At 41.5% G+C, this 18,977-nt stretch overlaps 1 protein-coding gene across 4 annotated transcripts in view; it reads left to right on the top strand.

Annotated features, from left to right (window-relative positions):
• The window catches only part of phlpp2 (PH domain and leucine rich repeat protein phosphatase 2), a 39,549-nt gene that overhangs the window by 11,093 nt on the left and 9,479 nt on the right, over positions 1-18,977 (top strand). For all 4 annotated transcript variants that reach the window (XM_013269714.3, XM_025906389.1, XM_003442359.5 and 1 more), the window contains exons 4-12: positions 4,123-4,313; positions 5,345-5,470; positions 9,375-9,529; positions 11,848-11,994; positions 12,406-12,636; positions 15,700-15,902; positions 16,061-16,121; positions 16,779-16,874; positions 17,425-17,580. In XM_013269714.3, the coding sequence (XP_013125168.1) occupies positions 4,123-4,313; positions 5,345-5,470; positions 9,375-9,529; positions 11,848-11,994; positions 12,406-12,636; positions 15,700-15,902; positions 16,061-16,121; positions 16,779-16,874; positions 17,425-17,580 (1,366 nt within the window). The remainder of the gene's footprint in view (positions 1-4,122; positions 4,314-5,344; positions 5,471-9,374; positions 9,530-11,847; positions 11,995-12,405; positions 12,637-15,699; positions 15,903-16,060; positions 16,122-16,778; positions 16,875-17,424; positions 17,581-18,977) is intronic.

Raw genomic sequence — 18,977 nt, 5'->3', positions numbered from 1 at the left:
GCAGATGAAGCTGGCTGTAAGCTCAGCCGTTCATGCCCCGGGCTGTGTTCCACCTCTGTCTGCGTGATCTTTTACGTCTTTGAGAAAGGCGGCTTGTAGCTGCTGTCCACAGTTCACGTAAGGCCCGCTTTCAGGATCAGACCTGAGGGAAATAAATCTGTTTCTCAGGGAAATGAATCAGAGTAAGCTCACCTTATAAGATGTTGGTTTGACTGATGCTGACATTAAACCCAATTTAAACCCAAATTAAGTTTGTGGACGTCCTGAGCTGTGTTGACAGGAGCGGTGAACTGGTGTGTGAAGGTTTGAGACATTTTGCGGTGTGAAAGAAGTTAACCATGACAAAAATAAGAGAAGCAGTCGGACTGTGGCTTAAGAAAAAAATTAAATTCTGTTCAGATCCGAGTATGCACAGACTTGCCCCGAGCGACAAAGCTCTGCAGAGAGCTCTCCATGGTTTCCTGCCAGCTCCTCATAAATGTGCTGTTTCTGAGATGGAGTTCTGTTCCTCCCAAGATTTTCCCCTTCCCATTTTAAACCTGCAGACGTCCGTCATCCTAGACTCATGGCGAGTTTTTAAGAGAGACGGCCTACTGAGGGAGAAACACCAGTTTAATCTTCTGTTTTAAAGCCATCTGTATTCAAAGGCAGCATTCGGCTGTGTGTCTTCCACTGGTTTTCTGCACAGTTGCTATATTTGATGTCAGGAGTTAAACTCTTGCTCAAAGTTTAAAGAAGAGTTATTTTAAATTAAGATAAACACAGACCACCTAGAGGAGGTATCTGTGTGGTGGGCTGAATTAGAATTTTCTGCCAAAAAGAGCTTGCTGTTCTGAGTCAAATCAGACCGTGTTTCCGCCTCCACTGACCCCCTACTGCATGCTAATGCAATCTATGCAATCTTGAGCAAGACAAAAAAGCTCTGGGATACAGGGAGTATTGTATTCGACTGAGCGCTCAACAGTTGCCTTGAAATGATCCAACATGTGGACAAAAACTGATTTTAAAACAATACAAAGGTTCAGTTTCTCTCCTTGGAAAGAACAGCCACTTTTGCCTGGTTTGGACCATTGTCCTTCCTTCAGTGATGAATCATCTACAGGCTACTTTCTTCTTTAATCATTAGGCCTACAAAACATCAGAGAACAGTATAAATGTTCATCAGTTTCCCAGAACCAATAATAATACCAGCTCAAAAGTATGTAGATATTCCAGTTTTATTCTCTTTTAAGGATCTGCACTCTGCGTGTTTCCAATCGTCCAATGGTCAGCCTGTGTGAACTGAGAACTGCTGCTTCCTGGATATTTTCTGTTGTTCAGACCATTCTCTGTAAAAGAGATGGTTGTGTGGGAAAATCCAAGTAGATCAGCAGTTTCTGAAATACTCAGAGCAGCGTGTCTGGCACCAACAACCATGCCATGTTCAAAGTTACTTAAATCACCTTTCTTCCCCTTTCTGATGCTAAGTTTGGACTTCACAGGTCGTCTTGATCATGTCTGCAGGCGTAAATCCGCTGCATTGCTAATTAGAGATTTTTAATGAGCAGTTGAAAAGGTGTACCTAATTAAGTGGCTTGTGAGCGCATACTGGCTTCAATTTTCCCCAAATAGCTCTCTGGATCGTTCTAGTTCCTCCACTGACTTCCTCTCTTGTTTTTTTTAAAATGTTTTTTTAATAATCAAGTCACCTCCTATATTATACCGTTCATGTCTCTCACCTCCCCTTTTGTTCCTTTCTGTTTCTCACCTTATTCCTTTGTTTATCTATCCATTTTTATTTTTCAGTGATAGGGAAGATTAATTTGACTCTTTACTCATCGGGCATGGCATACTGCGATATAAACGTATTCCTTAAAGAATTAAGATTCAGTGTTAATATTGTGCGTATTGGCAACTTTTCTATATGCATATATAACACTTTTCCATATTGGATGTGAAGTGAGATATCACTAAATTTGCTGTGCGAAGGTCTCAGCCACACTTCTGAGAAATCACACATTCCACTCTCTGGTCTGTCACTTGTCCCTGAGGTTTGGCAGCCTCCCACCCGGAGGACGTTTGACACCGGTTGATGATTAGTTTGGTGAAGGCAGCTGTCTGCAGCCCTGCTCCTCGAGAAAACAGTGTTGCACAACAAGTTACGACCGTGTCATCCACCCCCTCTGGAGCCACGGGGAAACGGTCAGCATTATTCGTCTTGAGAGGGATGGGATTGATTTAGAGGGAGACATCATAAGGGCTTACATACTCACACTGGACTTTGATTTTGAACAACCTGTTTCCTTAGCAACTGATCGCCCCGCAGACCTTTGGGGATAGCATGTGTGTTTGTTTTAGAAGTTGGCTCTTTATGGCTAGGAGTTGTTTTATATTGCGTTTGGACAGTGCCGTGACTTTGAAACAAGTAGCTGAAAAAAAGCAATAGGTGTATGCCTGGACACCTGCACGCTCGCACCATGAATGCGCACATTTGTATTCATAATTTGGGCGCTTTTCTCATTGATAACTCCCGCAGTTAACTAATTTAATCAAGGCACTTTGATTTCCCTTTGTAAGCCCAATGTGCTCTTGCAGCGAGCAAGCACGATGATTCTCACACAGATGCACAGATAATTATAATTCTTTGTCAGATGATTAGTGTTACTGAGAAAAATTTGATTTGGGAAAAAAAATGTGATGATACACAAGAAAATGGTGAGGAGATGACAATATTATCAGGGATGAAACCACATTTTCCTGGTTTTAGGGTTGTTTAGGATTCTCTCTTTTACTAGAGACGAGTGTATGTGTTACCATCCTGCATGCGGTGCTTTTATAAAGGTTTGCCATGAAATTACCACAAATGGGCCTTAACAAAGCCGGATGTAGAGCGTGGTTGTTTCTGGTGATGTGCTGCGAAGGCTGTGAGGGCATCCTGTCGGTCTGTGTCAGTTTGTTAAGGTGATCTGTGCACTGCAGAGGGATGATGTTTTTCTTAATTGCGAGTTTTAATCTGAAGCGCTGGGAACACAGAGTAACTAAAGCAGAGCGTGACTCGACAGTTTCCTGCCACAGGCGGCAAGAAAAAGCACTTATCTACAGTCCAGCTGTTTTCCCCCTTTTAGATACCTCCATTGTACCCGTCATCGACCCCGTGAGGTTTTTGTGTCTCTAATTTTCTCTCTGACTGAGGGACACCCAAGGATCAGGAGCTGCTATTGATCTGCCAGCGAGCCAATTTGTTGTCAGAAGCACTTGGCTTGTTCATTATCAGTTTTCCTTGGCGAAGAAAAACATGAGGGGGCTCTCATTTCGTTCAGATGCCCTTGTGAAGCGGAAGGGGAGGTGGAGAATGAAAACAAGTTAGACGTGAAGCGAGGGCGCGAGAGAGCCAAAGCAGATTGCCAATGAGAGCCTCCGAGTGGGAGGCAGCATAAGTTGGTTCGAGGAAAATTTAACAACAGAGGACAGGAGGCTGAGGCAGTGTCTCCTCTGTGCTTGTTTGACCTGCTATTAACCTGAGTGTACTTGGCAGAGACGGCAGCACTGCTGTCTGATGTGTCCTTCAGCAATGGCCAGCTAAGACTACCTGTAGCGCGACTTGGCATAATTAAACTGAGCAGAGTGAAGTTAAATGTGACAAAACCCTGACTCATTCATCAATATGACTGATGCCTCTTATATGTTGGGCTAGCAGCAGAGAGTAGAGAGAAACTTTTCCAGCTGAGCTGAACAGAAGAACTCTAATACGGCTTTAATTTAATAGACGCTTAATAATGGAGTTTAAAGTTTAAACTCTCTTCTGATTAGTGGAAGAACAAATGAATTATTTTTCAGTAAGAGCTACCCAGATGTACAAATAGCATATGAGATAACAGGGCAGTGTCCATACTAAGCACTGATGTAAGACCATTTCTTGGAATAGCTATACTGTGGAGCTGACTAATGGACAGGTGATATCATAATGACCTTCGAGTACTTATGTGACTTCATTTTCTGGAACCTTTGTCCAATGCGTAACTGCAAAACATTTGCAATTAATTAGCTCAATTTGCTTATCTCAGCAGTGGCTTTGGGTTTATTTGCATTAGATCGATGGCTGCAGATCTGCACTAACATCTGTGTGTGGGCTTTCTCTCCCAGAGCGTCCAGTGAATGCGGACCAGCAGGAGCGGACCTTGCTGAAAGGCGTGTTCAGCGTCAGGAAGGGCAAGACTCAGCTGCACAAGTGGGCCGAGCGGCAGGTCATTCTCTGTGGCACCTGTTTGATCGTGGCCTCTGTGAAAGACAGCCTCACCGGGAAGATGCACATCCTGCCCCTGGTGGGGGGAAAGGTGAGAGTTCAGGGTTTGAGCTTGGACAGCCTGAAAGGGCGGTAAGCTTTCACTTTCTCCAGGGTGGAGGACATGCTCCAAGCTGTGCGATAACACTCTTCAACAACACAGCTGGGTTGGTCGTCTGGATAAAGTTAAAAAGATGACATGCCTGCAGAACCGTGTCATGAAAAGTTCTCAGTTTATTCCTCCTCAGCCAACAGAGAATGCGAGCTCCTCTTACTCAAAGATTAGGAAAGCTGCACACTAAAGCACAAAATTCATAAAACAATCTGCGTTTAAAGTTTGTGTTTGAGCTGATAAAACTTCAGCGGCACACTCAGTATCACCATGTGAAACCATAGATTGTATATAAAAGATGGAAATGATCGGTTGGCAGCTTGGTGGTTTGAAACTGAAAATGAAGAGCGAGTGGTGGCTTGGTTTGAAAAACCGAAGGACACTGCACACTTGTCAGTCACACACTACTGTGTATTCCTTCTGAGCTTTTAATAATGTCTTCGTTATGGACGCTAAGACCCTAAACTTTCTGGTGACTTGTTTTCCTATAAGCCTCTACACAACCGGGCATATTTTGGAAATCATAGTATCTCCCCCTGTTGGCCATTAGAAGGAATGCAGGTTTAAAGGACTTCCACATTGGCAAGTTTTAGATCTTGAATGAATTCTCTACTAGCATAACAGAATCAGTGTTGCTCTTGGAGTTGCATTGTGGGTAATGTGTGTCCCAGGTTTTCTTTTTCTGTTCTTTTTTCAGTTGTGCTGAATGAGTCCAACAGTGTCACAGAAATGCAGAGTTAAATGTTTTTGTGCTATCGCTGTAGTCTTTGTGTTCTACAGCTGCTGTTTTATCCCAGTTGAACAGATTTAAACATGTTATCTAAGGGCTTTTTTTGGAAATGTCAAAATCAGAATCACTGAGCGTAGTAGTCAAAACCACACTAAAAGAAACAAACACAAAATCACCACAAATTAAATCTGTCTGTTCAGTGTTTATCCTGATCTCATCTCTGTGTTGTCTTTGTGTTGAGGTGGAGGAGGTGAAGCGGAGGCAGCACTGTCTGATGTTCAGCTCAGCCGGATCTCAGGCTCAGACATACTTTGTCAACTTTGACACACTTGCAGACTATCAGCGATGGCACCGGCAGGCGTCAAAAGTAAGTGAAAGGCGAGCATGCGTCACTCTCTGTACATTAAACATTCACTAGCTGGGACCACATCCTCACTTTAGGTTTGACGGCCTTTCTAGTAGGTAACGGCAGATGGTGTGAACATGAATTGAGGCTGCGGTTAGGGGAAGACCTCAGATGGGACTGGTGGGCAGTAAATCAGTATCTCCTGTGTTTTTTTAAACTTAAATCAGAATGTCTGTGGGTCAGATGATGAATGTATTTTTGTATTTGTGTGATATACAATAAATCCATGGCCCTTTAAGAGACTTCTATAAGCTCTTCTAAAAGAAAATCATTGTCTCTGCACTGTGCAGATTGCTTTGTCTCTAATATCCTAATTAATGTCTGTTGTGCTGCGGCTCCTTCTTGGAGCTGAACAGCCTCTGTGAGAGCCTCCACAGAGGCAGAGCCAGCATACAATTAGCCATGGAAGGAGAAAGCCAACAGAAATAAAGAAAATCCAATTAGCTGCAGATTCATGCTAAGTCCAAGATCTCTTTCTTTCACGGTGGTATGGATTACTGGGTTAGAGGAGCCTGTTAGCGAACTGTATTTTAGCTGAGTGTTAGACTAGAGGTTTCTATGGAGACTGCAGCTGATGACTGATGAAGGTTTTTGGTGGATTTGGGCCAACGTTTATGCTACATCGCTTAAATCATAAGCCCGTGTCTGTGTATGAGGCTAACAGAGTCAGCAAGTGCATTTGTGCTTTCTTAGCACTTCTGGATATCTTGGAAGTCAGACTGTAAAAAAAAATATATCAACAAAGACGAGTTGCATTTTACAACAAATCCTGATCACGATGAGGAAATATACATTTTATCACATTAACAACGACAATTCAGTGTTTGTCAGATGTTAATTGCTGCAAAAGAAACTCGCATCATCTTAGGCACTTAGATTGTTGAGCGTTTAGCTATTTGAAGAACATTTCTTTATATTTTGCTTTCAAAGAGACAGACTTTCTTCTGATTTTTTACAAGTTGTCTTAAGCAATAGCCCTCCAGGCTTTATGTGTGTGTGTGTATATTATATATATATATATATATATATATATATATATATATATATATATATATATATATATATATATCTATATATATATATATATAGATATATATCTATATATATAGCAAATGAAAAATCAAAACTGATAACATAGCAGCTAAAATGCACTTTTAGTCACTCAAAAGTAATGTCCAAGTCTGTGGAGATTTTAATCAAGTCCAGCCTGACTGGACTAGATATTTCTCAAGAAATGGCTTTTACTTTTATAGATGCCATTAACACATTTTACAGAATCTCAATGCAATATTAAACTGTGATGTTGTAACTCAAGCTGTGATCAGCTGTGCTAGTGGCCCAATTGCTCCAGTTTCTCAGCTTTGCAGCGAATTCTGTGTCACATTGATTAAGGACTGAACCACCCATCGTACCTAAACTGACATTTCTTTGCTGCGTTTCATAGTTTCAGTGTTGAATTACAAAGCAAATAATTTAAAACAGCAAAATCTGTCCCGACCTTCCAGTTCAATCTCAGAGTGTCGCATCACTGATTTATTTTTTTAAGAACAGAGGGCGTCTGTCCTGCGAGTTGTTTTGTGGGAGAAGAGCAGTTTCGTCTTTATCAGCCAGTGACGTGATGCCATGCTTGACTGAGCAGCCATCCCATTTTCTGCGTAGCTGCACAGTGTGCAACTCTGGAGCTAATGGGGGAGATGATTGTCAGAGTAGACTGACTTAGCACTGCTACATAGCCTGGACTGATGGCCAGCGTGTAAACTATAGTCTCCCAGGTCTGTGAGGAAAAAAATCCAGTGACAACTGTCGATACAATCACACCCTCCCTGGTGCTTAAAATTTATGTGGAAAAAGTTTCACAACAGCACTACAAACTGGACAGGATCACAAGGCATCAGCAACTCTATAAAATCGCTGTCATGTGAGCAGGTGTGTGGTGAACGGAGCGTGTAGGAGTCAGCAAATGGAACTAAACTCAAAATCAGAGCTTTGTTGCAAAAAAAACAAAACAAAAGGCAGATACAAAACTAAACAATAACAGGACATAATATGAACTGACAGGCAGAAGACTTCACCTACAATGAGGGAGAAGCAAACAATGTGTACAGAGGAGGGTGATTCAGGGAAGTGGACGCACATGGGAACACAGCTGAGCTGAATCATAACTAACGAGACAGGGAAGGCAAACCTGAACCGTCTCTCACGCAGGACAGGTGACTATCAAAATAAAACAGGAAGAAACACACACTAAGACTCAGACTAGGACACTTGAACAGACATTAACAGAAAGGGACAGGACTATAGACAAGTATTAATTAGACAAGACAGGGAATGCAGACAGAACGCAGTGAGATCAGACAGACACGGGGATGTGACCGGTGAGACAGAAAGGATAACAAAACACAGAGACAAGACTGGGACAGACTGGACATGAAAGGGGCACTCACATAATGACGAAACAGAAATAACAAACTCGGATGCACTAGAGAATGCAAATTTCAGGGCTAACTATTACAAAGCTTGAATATAAACACTTCATAAATTTAAAGGAACGATTAAAGAATCCAGAACAAACTCAAACCTGACACACACACACACGCATGACGATCAGTTTTCTGAAAAAAAAAAAGAAAACCATGATGATGGTAGGCTTTAAGACAGGGCTGTTATATAGACAGCATAAGCCAGAGGTGTCAATTGTAAGGCCTGGGGACCAGTATCTGAATTGCTTTGGAAAATGTCCCCCAGACCTCCCCCATGGACATTTATACTACACCAGTTAAGTAATAGATAAGTAATGCAAAGATTTGAATGGCAGAAAAGTTCTTGTTTTTTTTCTTTTTTTAAAAAATTTGTTTGTTTTTATTACAGTGTGTCCAAAGTTAGAAAGAGAAAAACAAAAACTGACATTTTTTGCTAAGTTTTATAGAACCTACAGGACAGTCTCGGCATTGAGTGACCAGAACTTTTCTGTAATTATTCACAATTATTTCTTACAGTTAAAGCCCAAACAGTCATGCTGACAGATTACTTTCTTCATTTACTACAGAAGCGTCTTCTTATCGTGTAGAAAAATGACATGCTGTTGTAATTACATGATGTTTTTAATACTAAGATAACCCTAGGATTAAATTTGCAGTTAAACATCTGTACAGTGACAGAAAGGGGAGTTTCACTGGTCTGTGGGCTGTATTTGCCCCGTGATATAAAGTCATTTTGACATCCAATGCATAAGCTGTACCTAACATACTGGCAGCACAATGCAAATCATCGTGCTTTTGGTTAATAAGATCGGACTTTAACTGGTTATTCTGTTACTGTTTTAACTGTCGCTTTCCTAGAAACTTCTTGTACTGGAATGTGGGAAACTGTCTGAGTTAATTCTTGATGAGGCAGCTCGGTAGTGCTGATAAGGAAGTCAGTGGAGCTCAGTTTTTGTCATATATCATAAAGCTGAGCACAAATTACTACTTGACCATTGACTTTTAAATAGACGACAAACACGTAGCTAATATGTCGTTCGAAATTGAATCATCGGATGTGAGCTCGTAGCTCTCAGTTTTAGAAATGTTGCCTGACAGTTGTAGTTGTGGTTGCACCATGTCATATTTATTTTAATGTAAAAATTTTAGACATAGCCAAGTTTGCATGTAAGAGTGATGCTTTAGCTACGTGCCGAGTTTATCTTTGATTGTAATTTGCTCTTTCTACATTCAGGCAACAGGCCGCGTCAGTAAAAGCTGACAGGACGTGACAAAAGAATATATATATATGTGTATATATATATACATGAATTGTAGGCACTTCAGGTTTCTGATTTTTAAACTCAGTGTTAACTCAGTCTGCTTGTGTCTGCATGTGTGTTTAGGTGGTGTCTCAGACGGTAAGCCTAGTGGACTTGTCCTGCTACAGTCTGGAAGCAGTGCCTGAATATCTGTTTTACAGTCAGGACATTACCCATCTCAACTTGCGACACAACTTCATGAGCCTGCAGGGACCTGGAGGCCTGCTCAACCTCCCCAGGTAACCACATGAAATCAAGTGAAACATCTTTGCAAGAAAGAGATGGTATTACATCGTCCTGTTGCTGGAAAGCACACTATCATATCCGTATGGTGCTAAGTATCTGTCTCGCTGAACTATGCCTTGACCACTGAAATGAATTCCCAGTGCTTGTTATTTTGATGGCCGGGGCTTTGGAAAGCTTTTATCAGTCAAACCTTAAACTTGACAGTTGCCTTCACTTAGTTACTTGTTGGGATGGAAATTAGTTATTCAATAATATCACAAAACATTTTGTTGTTTGTTCACTAATTATGCGCTTTATTAGATAGTATTTTTAATATTTGAATAATAATTCATGGATTACTATGTTTCTCACTCTAGTTATTTTCCAGTTAGTCTGCTGTTTCAGTGTTACTGTGAGCATATGTTGTACATCTCTTTGTTATCACACATTTAATGATCCCCACTCATTTGTGTCATATCTGTGTGGCTTTCATTACATGGGGCATGGATTTAGTTGCATGTCCTTGCTCCTTGGAGCTGAGCCTGTTTAAACAAGCTGAGGTCATTAGCACATTGCTATAAATTGTGACTCAACCCGCTTTAGTTTCTCTTGAATGCCTGTTTGAATAGGTGTTAGTGTACTGAATGCATGCTGTTATAAAATGATTCTTTTCTGCAGCTTACTAAGAAGACTGGTTTCTCCTTCACTGCTCTTCTTAATGTTGTCTTTAGAATAAAATAGGTGAGCAATTGTCGTGGACAGGCTGACAGATGAGGTCAGGCAGGAGTCTCTGTGGACTATGATGTTCGCAGACGTAACTGCAGAGAGCAGGTGGAAGAAAGCCTGGAGAGGTGGAGTTAAGCTCTGGAGAGAAGAGGAATGAAAGTCAAGAGACGCGAGACGGAATACATGTGTGAGAGAGATGGGGTCAAAGATCCAAAGCTATGGACAGCACAGAAGAGAGGAGAAGAAGTAACTGCAGGCAGGGTGGAGTGGGTGGAGACGAGCGTCAGATGTGATTAGTGACAGAAGGATAGTAGCAAGAGTGAAAAGGATGATGTACAACGCCGTAGTGACACCTGCTGTGATATACAGTTTAGAAACCTTGGCACAGACGGAGGTGGAGTTGAAGATGGCAGAGATGTAGATGCCGAGATTGGAAACGAATATATCAGAGGAAAAGCTCAGGTTGAAAAGTTTGGAGATAAAGTTAAAGAGTCAATCCTGAGATTGTTTGGACATGTGCAGAGGCGGGATAGTGGATACACTGGACAAAGGAAACTGAAGATGGAGCTGCCAGGCAGGAGGAAAAGCAGAAGACCACAGAGGAAGTTCATGAATGTAGTGAAGAAGGACATTCAGAGGGTTGGTGCGATAGGAGAGGATGCTAGGGTTAAGGTGAGATAGCGGCAGATGATCTGCTGTAGCGAGCCTTAAAGGCGGCAGCTGAAAGAAGAAGGAGAAGAATATTACATGTGAATAGTGTTGTGACTCATGACACTCCCAGCATCTGGGCTGCAAAATGGGAGGTGAAAATTAGTAATCAAGATATAACTTTGTGTATCACATGTGTCGCAGATGTGCACATATTGATGCTGATCTTTTTGGAATTTCTAGTTGTGACCACAGGGGTGTGATTACATGTTTTAATCAACAAATGCACATGAAGAGAGAAATGAAAATCACATGTATGTGTTGTATGCAAAGCAGGCCTGGCCTCTCTAAACTGAGATATCAGCTGTTAATATCAGGGAACTGATAGGAGTGATTTAAATACATATATGTGTGTGTATTTAAATCACTCCTATCAGTTATGAATACTGTTCTTTGTTGCCTGCCAGAGGAATAACATGGTGAAGCCTGCGGCAGCATTACAAAATATTACAGAACTCCCACCGTGCAGCACACGTCCAACAATGTTCACCAGAATATTGAGAAGTGCTGTTCAGCCTCTGCTGGAGGGTGGACAACATGAGTTTAAACTATTTTTACTGCTCTTTCACCACAGTGTGCTGAACCAGTCATCCACTGAAGAACAATGACAAAAGCAGAACCACAAATAAACATTTACCTCTCGTACTTTAACTTACGTGATTCGATTGCTGTTTTGTTTGAGACATAAAGCCCGTCTGTGTTCTTTTTTATATCGACCAGTTTAAACTTTTTTGAGAGCAGCATGTCTGTGATACATCACAGTGATGAATTCAAACACAGTTTGATGGTCTTGGTGGTGTTCGTTCCTGATATACTATTTTTTTTTGCAAATGCAGATAATGTAGATCGTAAACAAAGTGAGCCTGTAGACTTCACATTCACTTTTTTCTTTTGTCAGGTTTTCTCAGCTGAAGAGCCTGAACTTATCTCATAACCGTCTGGGTGTGTTCCCCGAGTGTGTGTGCGAGATCCTCACCCTAACTGAACTCAACCTCTCCTGTAACAGTCTCCGCGCCATCCCTGTACAGATAGGCAACCTTCAAAGGTTTGGCACACGTCTAGTGCACACAGTGCGTACATTGCATAGGTACACTTTGTTGAGATATCAGTGAATAGCAGCACAGACAAAAGATGTTAGAAATGTCAGTTAGATGTCAGAGTTGCAAAATCATAAGGCGCATTAAATTACATTTTTCGAGAAGGATGCAATAATTATTTTTCACCATTGTGGTTTGTACTTTTAATCCACTATACACATAATGAGGGAATAAGGGAGGTGAAATGGATAGAACATTTTGTTATGCACTCTGATAAAATAAAGCTAAATCATGCAGGATTTCCTAGGACGCTGTGCAATAGATAATGGATACAAATACAAATTGTTGTGAGCAGATATTTTGTCCGATCTCTAAAGTAAAAGAAAGCAAAGGCCTGTTTTGTCCCTTTCTTCTCTTAGCCTGCAGACGCTGTCTTTGGATGGAAACCACCTCAGCTCCCTGCCTGAAGAGATGGGTGGCCTGTTTCAGCTCAACAGCCTGGGGCTTTCCTTCAACAGCTTCTCTCACGTCCCTGCTGTGCTGGAGAGATTGAGTGCAGTTGACAAGCTGGCTATGGCTGGGAACAGAGTGGAGAGTCTGGATTTGTGCACTCTGGTCAGAATGAGCCACCTGAAAAACATTGACCTCCGGTAAGAGGCCAGTGAGGAACAAACAGCTCTCAGCATCTGTGCTTCCCTTTGACTCATCTCACTCTGTCTTATCCTTCTCTGCTTGGTCTTCTGCTCAGCCATATGTTATTGAGTAGAATAATGCTGGATCAGGATATAATATTTAAAAGGATCCTACCAATGACTGTCATTCTTTCAATGCCTATGAAGAGAGGTGGCAGGTGGAGAATAATTCTGTGCTGCCAGTTATCTGCAAGTTCCTCTTTTGTCTCTTTCTCCATTACTTCAGGACATTTAATGTCAGGGCTGCATTCACCTAAGCCTTACCTATTTATTTAACAAATGTTCATAGATGGCACATTTCCTCTGAATAAATGCAGTGTCCTATTTAACACCAGGGAGCTGTCCAGAATTGCACTTTTCACTGCACTGCAGCATTAAACGGTTTTAGGCGTGCAGTGCCCTGAAGAAAATTTTTTATCCCTCCCTGATTTCTTAGTTGTTTTACATACGTGTCATATTTTAATAATACACAAATGTAACCCGAGTAAATGCAAAATGTCGTTTTTAAATTAAGATTTTCGTTATTAGGGGAAACAAGCCAAACAAACCTACTCGACCTTATGTGAAACACTAATTGCCCCCTAAACCTAATAACTGGTTGTGCCACCCTTGGCAGCAAGAACTGCAGCCAAGCATTTGCAGTAGCTGGCAATTAATGTTTCATATTGCTGTACAGGAATTTTGGTCCACTCTTCTTTGCAGAATTGTTTTAATTCAGCCACACTGGAGGGTTTTTGACCACAGACGGCCTTTTTACGGTCCTGTAAAAGCATCTCAATGAGATTTAAATAATCTCAAACAGACTTTGACTAGGCCACTCCACCAATCCTGGATTTTCTTTCTTTTTTTTTGAGTCAATCAGAGTTAGAGTTGCAACCACCACCATGTTTCACTGTTGGTATGATGTTCTTTTTTATAAAATGCTGTTGTGGCATGGTGGTTAGTCCAGTAGGGTAGATAGGATAGAGGAGGACAAACACACAGATTAGAGAACCTGTAACTGTTGCAGAACGTGATCAAAGCTGCCTGGGTTATCGCAAAAATTCCCTGGTGCCTGATATCACACTCAGAGACAAGGCAAAGGAGCAACCCGGGTCGGCAGGGAGAGAGAGGGAGAGAGACAGTGAGTGTTGGAGCGGGGAGAGTAACAGATCTGGCTACACTGTGAGAAGTTTTATGCCAGATGTAACGGGCCTCAAACCTTCCAAAAAGTTCCACTTTTCTCTTGTTAGTCCACAGAATATTTTCCCAAAAGTCTTGGGGATCATCAAGATGTTTTTTCACAAATGTGAGACCAAAGACCAGATCTTTGTGCAGTTTTTAGGTGGCAGTTTTGACCTTAACCGAGGCAAGTGCCACCTGCAGTTCTGCAGATGTTGTTTCTGGCTCTTTGGTGACCACCTGGATGGGTCGTCGATACCCAAATTTTGGTAGGCCGGCCACTCCTGAAAAGGTTTATCTCTCTTTCAAGTTTTCTCTATTTATGGATAATCGCTCTTACTGTGGTTCACTGGAGTCCCAAACCCTTAAAAATGGCTTTAAAACACATTCCAGACTGATAAATGTCACTGACTTCTATCTAAGCTGTATTTTTACATCATGGTATGATATGTTGCTTTTTAAGGTGTTTTAGCCTACTACTTCTCGGACAGGAAGTCTGAAATCAAGAAATCACTCTATTGAAGAAAAATCTTTTGAAAAAATCTTGTTAATCATACTTAATTCATGATTCAATGCTTGTTACTTTTCACAGAGGGTGAGGTAGGTTTGGATAGTTTTTTCCCCTTAATATCTGAAATCTTAATTCAAAAACTGCACTTTGTATTTACTTGGGTTATCTTTATCTGATATTACAATTTGTTTGATGATCTGAAACATGTAGGCGTGGCAAGTATTAAAAAAAAAAACCCAATAAGGAAGGGGGAGGGTACTTTTTCATGACACTGTACCTGTACTGTGAATGTGAGAACGCAAATCATCAACATAGTTGGATCTGACATTAAGTGGCCTTTAACCTGCCAGCTCCCTATCACATGGCTGACTGAGCCTGCGTGAGGATAGCACAGGAAATTGTCCAATAAATTTAAGCGAGCGAGTGGGTGTCATGTGTCCTACCTCCTGCATGCTCTATCCTGGAAGCGCAGTTCATTTCCAGCAGAACGCATTTGAAGTAAACTATCTCCTGCTGTGTGATATACTGTAGGATGTGAGTAAGGAAAACTTCTAACAGTGTCCTGAATTGATTATCCTGCCATTGTTCCACTCTGTATATGCCGGCCTCTAAGCAGTTCACAAATAAACGATATGTCATATGGAGGGACGGCAAAGAGAGGACCTGACAGCAAGATGCAGAGCCTGGCGAGGCAGAAAACAAAATGAGCCTTTATTGACCAAAAGCAAAAACAAGAAAACACAAATTCCAGAGGAATAAAAAAATAAAAAGAATACGGAAAGATACAAGGCACAAGAGACTGACAAAGGGCAAAGAGAAAAACACGACTATATGAAAACAGAGGGATGATTATACAACGCAGCACAGCGAGAAAGAACTCTGCACCATACAAGTGGGGTGTCTTGCTCAAGGGGACCTCCGTGGCTGGTAAACTGGGATAAGAAAACATGCTAATTTTTCTTGTGGTGCGAAGATTAAGCCGGCAACCGTTCCTCCAACCACAGCAAGATAATTTCTCAACCTTGTGAGTTAAGTTGTGGTTTGCAGGCTATATTTATAAGGACCAAGGTGCATCTGTGGTGAATTTGTGCTGGCAGCTCTCATAAAAGATGGATGAGATACTAAAGAGCATTTATCTGAGTACAGTGATGTACCGTGCACTCCTGAAATCAGAATGTATTTCCTTTTCGTTTCACCATGTGAGGAAGGTGTTTTTAAACGTATTACCGGCATCAAATGTTGTGATGTGATATTTTAAAAGATAAACTGATTTGGGACAGCCCTAAAAATCATGCCACTTGCATACAAAATCATTTTTTTCTGTGCTCTGTTCTCTCTGTTAAATATAGGCTGAATGGATTGCGGTGGGTGAAAAGTGAGAATCTAGAGGTAGTGAGCCAGGTGACCCAGCTGGACTTGCGAGACAACTGCTTAGAATCGCTAGACCTCAGCTCTGTGTGCAACCTGGAGACTCTGCACTGCCAACGCAACCAGCTGGGGACACTCACACTCAGCGGTTTCACACTGCGCATGCTTCATGCCAGCAGCAACCGTGAGTCAAATAGAGCGTCAAGTAGCTGCTATTAATGCATCACTGGCTATTTGTCTGTATGTTCCTGCCCTTCCCTCCACTGTTACATGCATCATGTAAGTGCACGTAGGAATGGTCCAGATGTTTGGTTGATGATTGCTGTCTTTATCTGCCTACAGGCCTTACAACAGTCAACATCTATCCAGTCCCTAACCAGCTGACGCACATGGACCTATCACAGTGAGTTCTGGCTGGGAATAAGAAGTGGCTACAGAGACGCTGATGTCTAAAAATAGTGTCTTTGTCTTTGTGCTCATTAATCTAGTTCTGCTCAGTGTTTACGTGGTTGTAAATCAACATGAATACTGAAATAGATCATTATCACCCAACAACCTCAAAACAGATATTCTGTGTACTTATTTAACCGTTACAGGATTTGGAGTTACAATATTTATGGAAAATTTATGGGACTTGGAGGAATTGTAATCATCGCTTTGTTTTTTATCATGTCAGCAAAGGCAGCTGAAGCCCCTTTGCACTATATTCTCATCCTTTCAGCTGTTAGAGTCACTTTCCCTGTAGGGATTAAATAATAGCTGGATAGATGAACGAGTAAAAGATGCGCAAATCTGAGAAATCTCTTTTTAAGGTCACGAACCTTTCAAACTTTGAAATAGGCCAGTGGTTAAATAAGCTGTCTTGTGTTTTTGCCAGTGTGAAAAACATCTGCGCAATTTCTTTCTACCAAACATCTATCCCCAACTGCACGCACTAATTGTTTTTGTTAAAGTACAGATCATTTGCAGGCCTAAATGGCCCTGGAGAATATTGGTTTGGCCTGACCAACTGCTCAGTTCGTGTGTGTGTCTGTGTGTGTGTGTGTGTGTGTTGAGACAGGAACCTCTTGGAGTATCTTCCAGACTGGGTGTGTGACTGCAGAAAAATTGAGATGCTGGACATTACACGTAACCTCCTGTCGGAGCTTCCTTCCAGGTTATGGAACTTTTTTTTTAAACGTTTTTGCATAAATTGAATTTATTCTGCCTGTCGTTTAATAAACAGCTGCCTAAAATCCATAATAATGAGATACGGTGTTACACATTCTTTCTAACTACTCGCATGGATGCCAGTTGGTGCAGATAAAGACCATTTTTTACAGTAGTGAAAATGTGGTGTGAGGTTTTCTTGTGGAGGACAGTGTCTGTGTGTTTTGGCTGCTACATTAAAACGTGGCCATCTTATAGTGCCTGGCTCAGAGTACCCTCATTCACTGCCAGGCTCTAGTATTTGTATCGGACAACAGTGAATGAATCAGAAAAGACTTTTGAAAACTGGATGCTGCTCCCCTGTCTTCTGTACGCACTCATAACTTTGTTGCTGGTATCTGGGGGGAAAAGCTATTGTGCTAGTTTGTATGGGCAGGTAAACTGTAGGTCATAGGTCACGGATAGATTGGTGAGGGCTACCAACCACCCGCAAAGTTTCATAAGTGCTTTTTCTTGTCCTGATCTTGCTCTGTGATGTGTCCTCTGGGCTCCAGCAGACTGCTTAACAGCTTGAGTTTGAGGAAGCTGCTGACGGGGTGCAACCGCTTGCAAAGAGTGCCTGAACTCCTTGACCATGTCCCTCTGGAAGCCCTGGACCTCCAGCACAACATGCTAGCTGAGCTTCCAGAGAGTCTGTTTCTGAAGGCCTTAAAGTAAGTCAGAATCTCTGTACTCGCTCCTTCTTTTTTCAGTGGCCCTTTTGACTTTTTCATGTTATCATTTGAGTCCTTTATCAGCTGGTTCGTCTGCTTTGAAACTTTTATTGGCAGTGACTTCCCTGTTGTGTTGCAGCGGACAGTCGTTGTACTACAGCTCATTGTTTTGGGAATGAAGTGGAGATTATAGGAAGAGATTGTGGTCAAGATCAGTGGAGCATTCCACGCCATAACTGGAGATTCATTTTCTCTCCTGTTTCCTGTGTGGTAAATCTTATAACACCCATTAGCAGTTCAAATGGTCTAATGCACTTTACTGTCTCTATTGCCGAGATGTAATGGGAGTGACTACTTTGTGCATTATGGGTTTCCTGAGAGGGATGTTAGGAGGGTGATTTTTATTCCAAATAAAATAGGTTACAGAATACTAGCTACCCATCTGAAAAATGCAATATAATGTAACCGTTTATTCAAAAAATGTACTGTAATGTAACTTATTAAATTTAATGGTCTTTTTTTTATTACTTAGCTACTTACTTATTACTTACTTAATTTTTGATACCATGGTGTAGCGGCTAACATATTCGTGTTACACAAAAAAGATCCCTGTTTTGGGAGCAGAGAAAGAGCCTCAGGGGATCACAGACTGGTCCCAAACCTGGATTAATGGGAGGGGTGTGTTTTGAAGGGAATCCAGTGTAAAATCTGTGACAGATCAAACTCACGATCCAACTGCTGTGGCCATTCCTTGGGAAATAAGGGAGAAGATGGCTGAAAGTACCTACCTAATCTTTCTTTATTACTTTATTAAATGTTATGAACTGGGTAATAAAGAAACTACTCTGCAGGCTGTAGGTGTTTCTTCAGGTTTGGTAGAATGATAGAATTTTGATTGCTGGTAAACAAACTTTAGCGTATAAAGTTATGTTTTTATCCCTTAGCCATAAATGACTGATGGGATACTGTTGTCACCCTCTCGGGCAGGCGGTGTGGACACCCAAGTTTGTCCATGCGATAACTCGAGAACGAGGTGACTTAGAATTTGAAATTCATGCCATAGGTGTGTCTGCTTAAAATGTCACACAAGTGCAGGTAAACTTTCTGAAAATGACCAAGGATTTTCACATTTATACCATAATAATCTACTAGGAGGCTGGCAGGTAGCACTGGCAGCCTGCAGTATTTTATTTTTTTGAAAGTTCAGAATGAAAGCAGCACTGAAAATCGAAGAGAGGCAGTGCAAATTCAAATCTCAGAGCTAATCAAAAACGATAGCATATTAATAGAGGTGGCCAAAATGTATAGAACAACTCCTTGTAAGCCATCGTACCTTTTATAGGTTTTTTTCTCCAACTACTTAGTGACCCAGAATGTCCAGAGATGAGCATCCAGGT

The sequence above is a fragment of the Oreochromis niloticus genome, linkage group LG1, assembly GCF_001858045.2.
Source record: "Oreochromis niloticus isolate F11D_XX linkage group LG1, O_niloticus_UMD_NMBU, whole genome shotgun sequence".
Lineage (NCBI taxonomy): Eukaryota > Metazoa > Chordata > Actinopteri > Cichliformes > Cichlidae > Oreochromis > Oreochromis niloticus.
The sequence above is the reverse complement of the archived record's forward strand: the minus strand, read 5'-3'. Positions and strand labels throughout refer to the sequence as shown.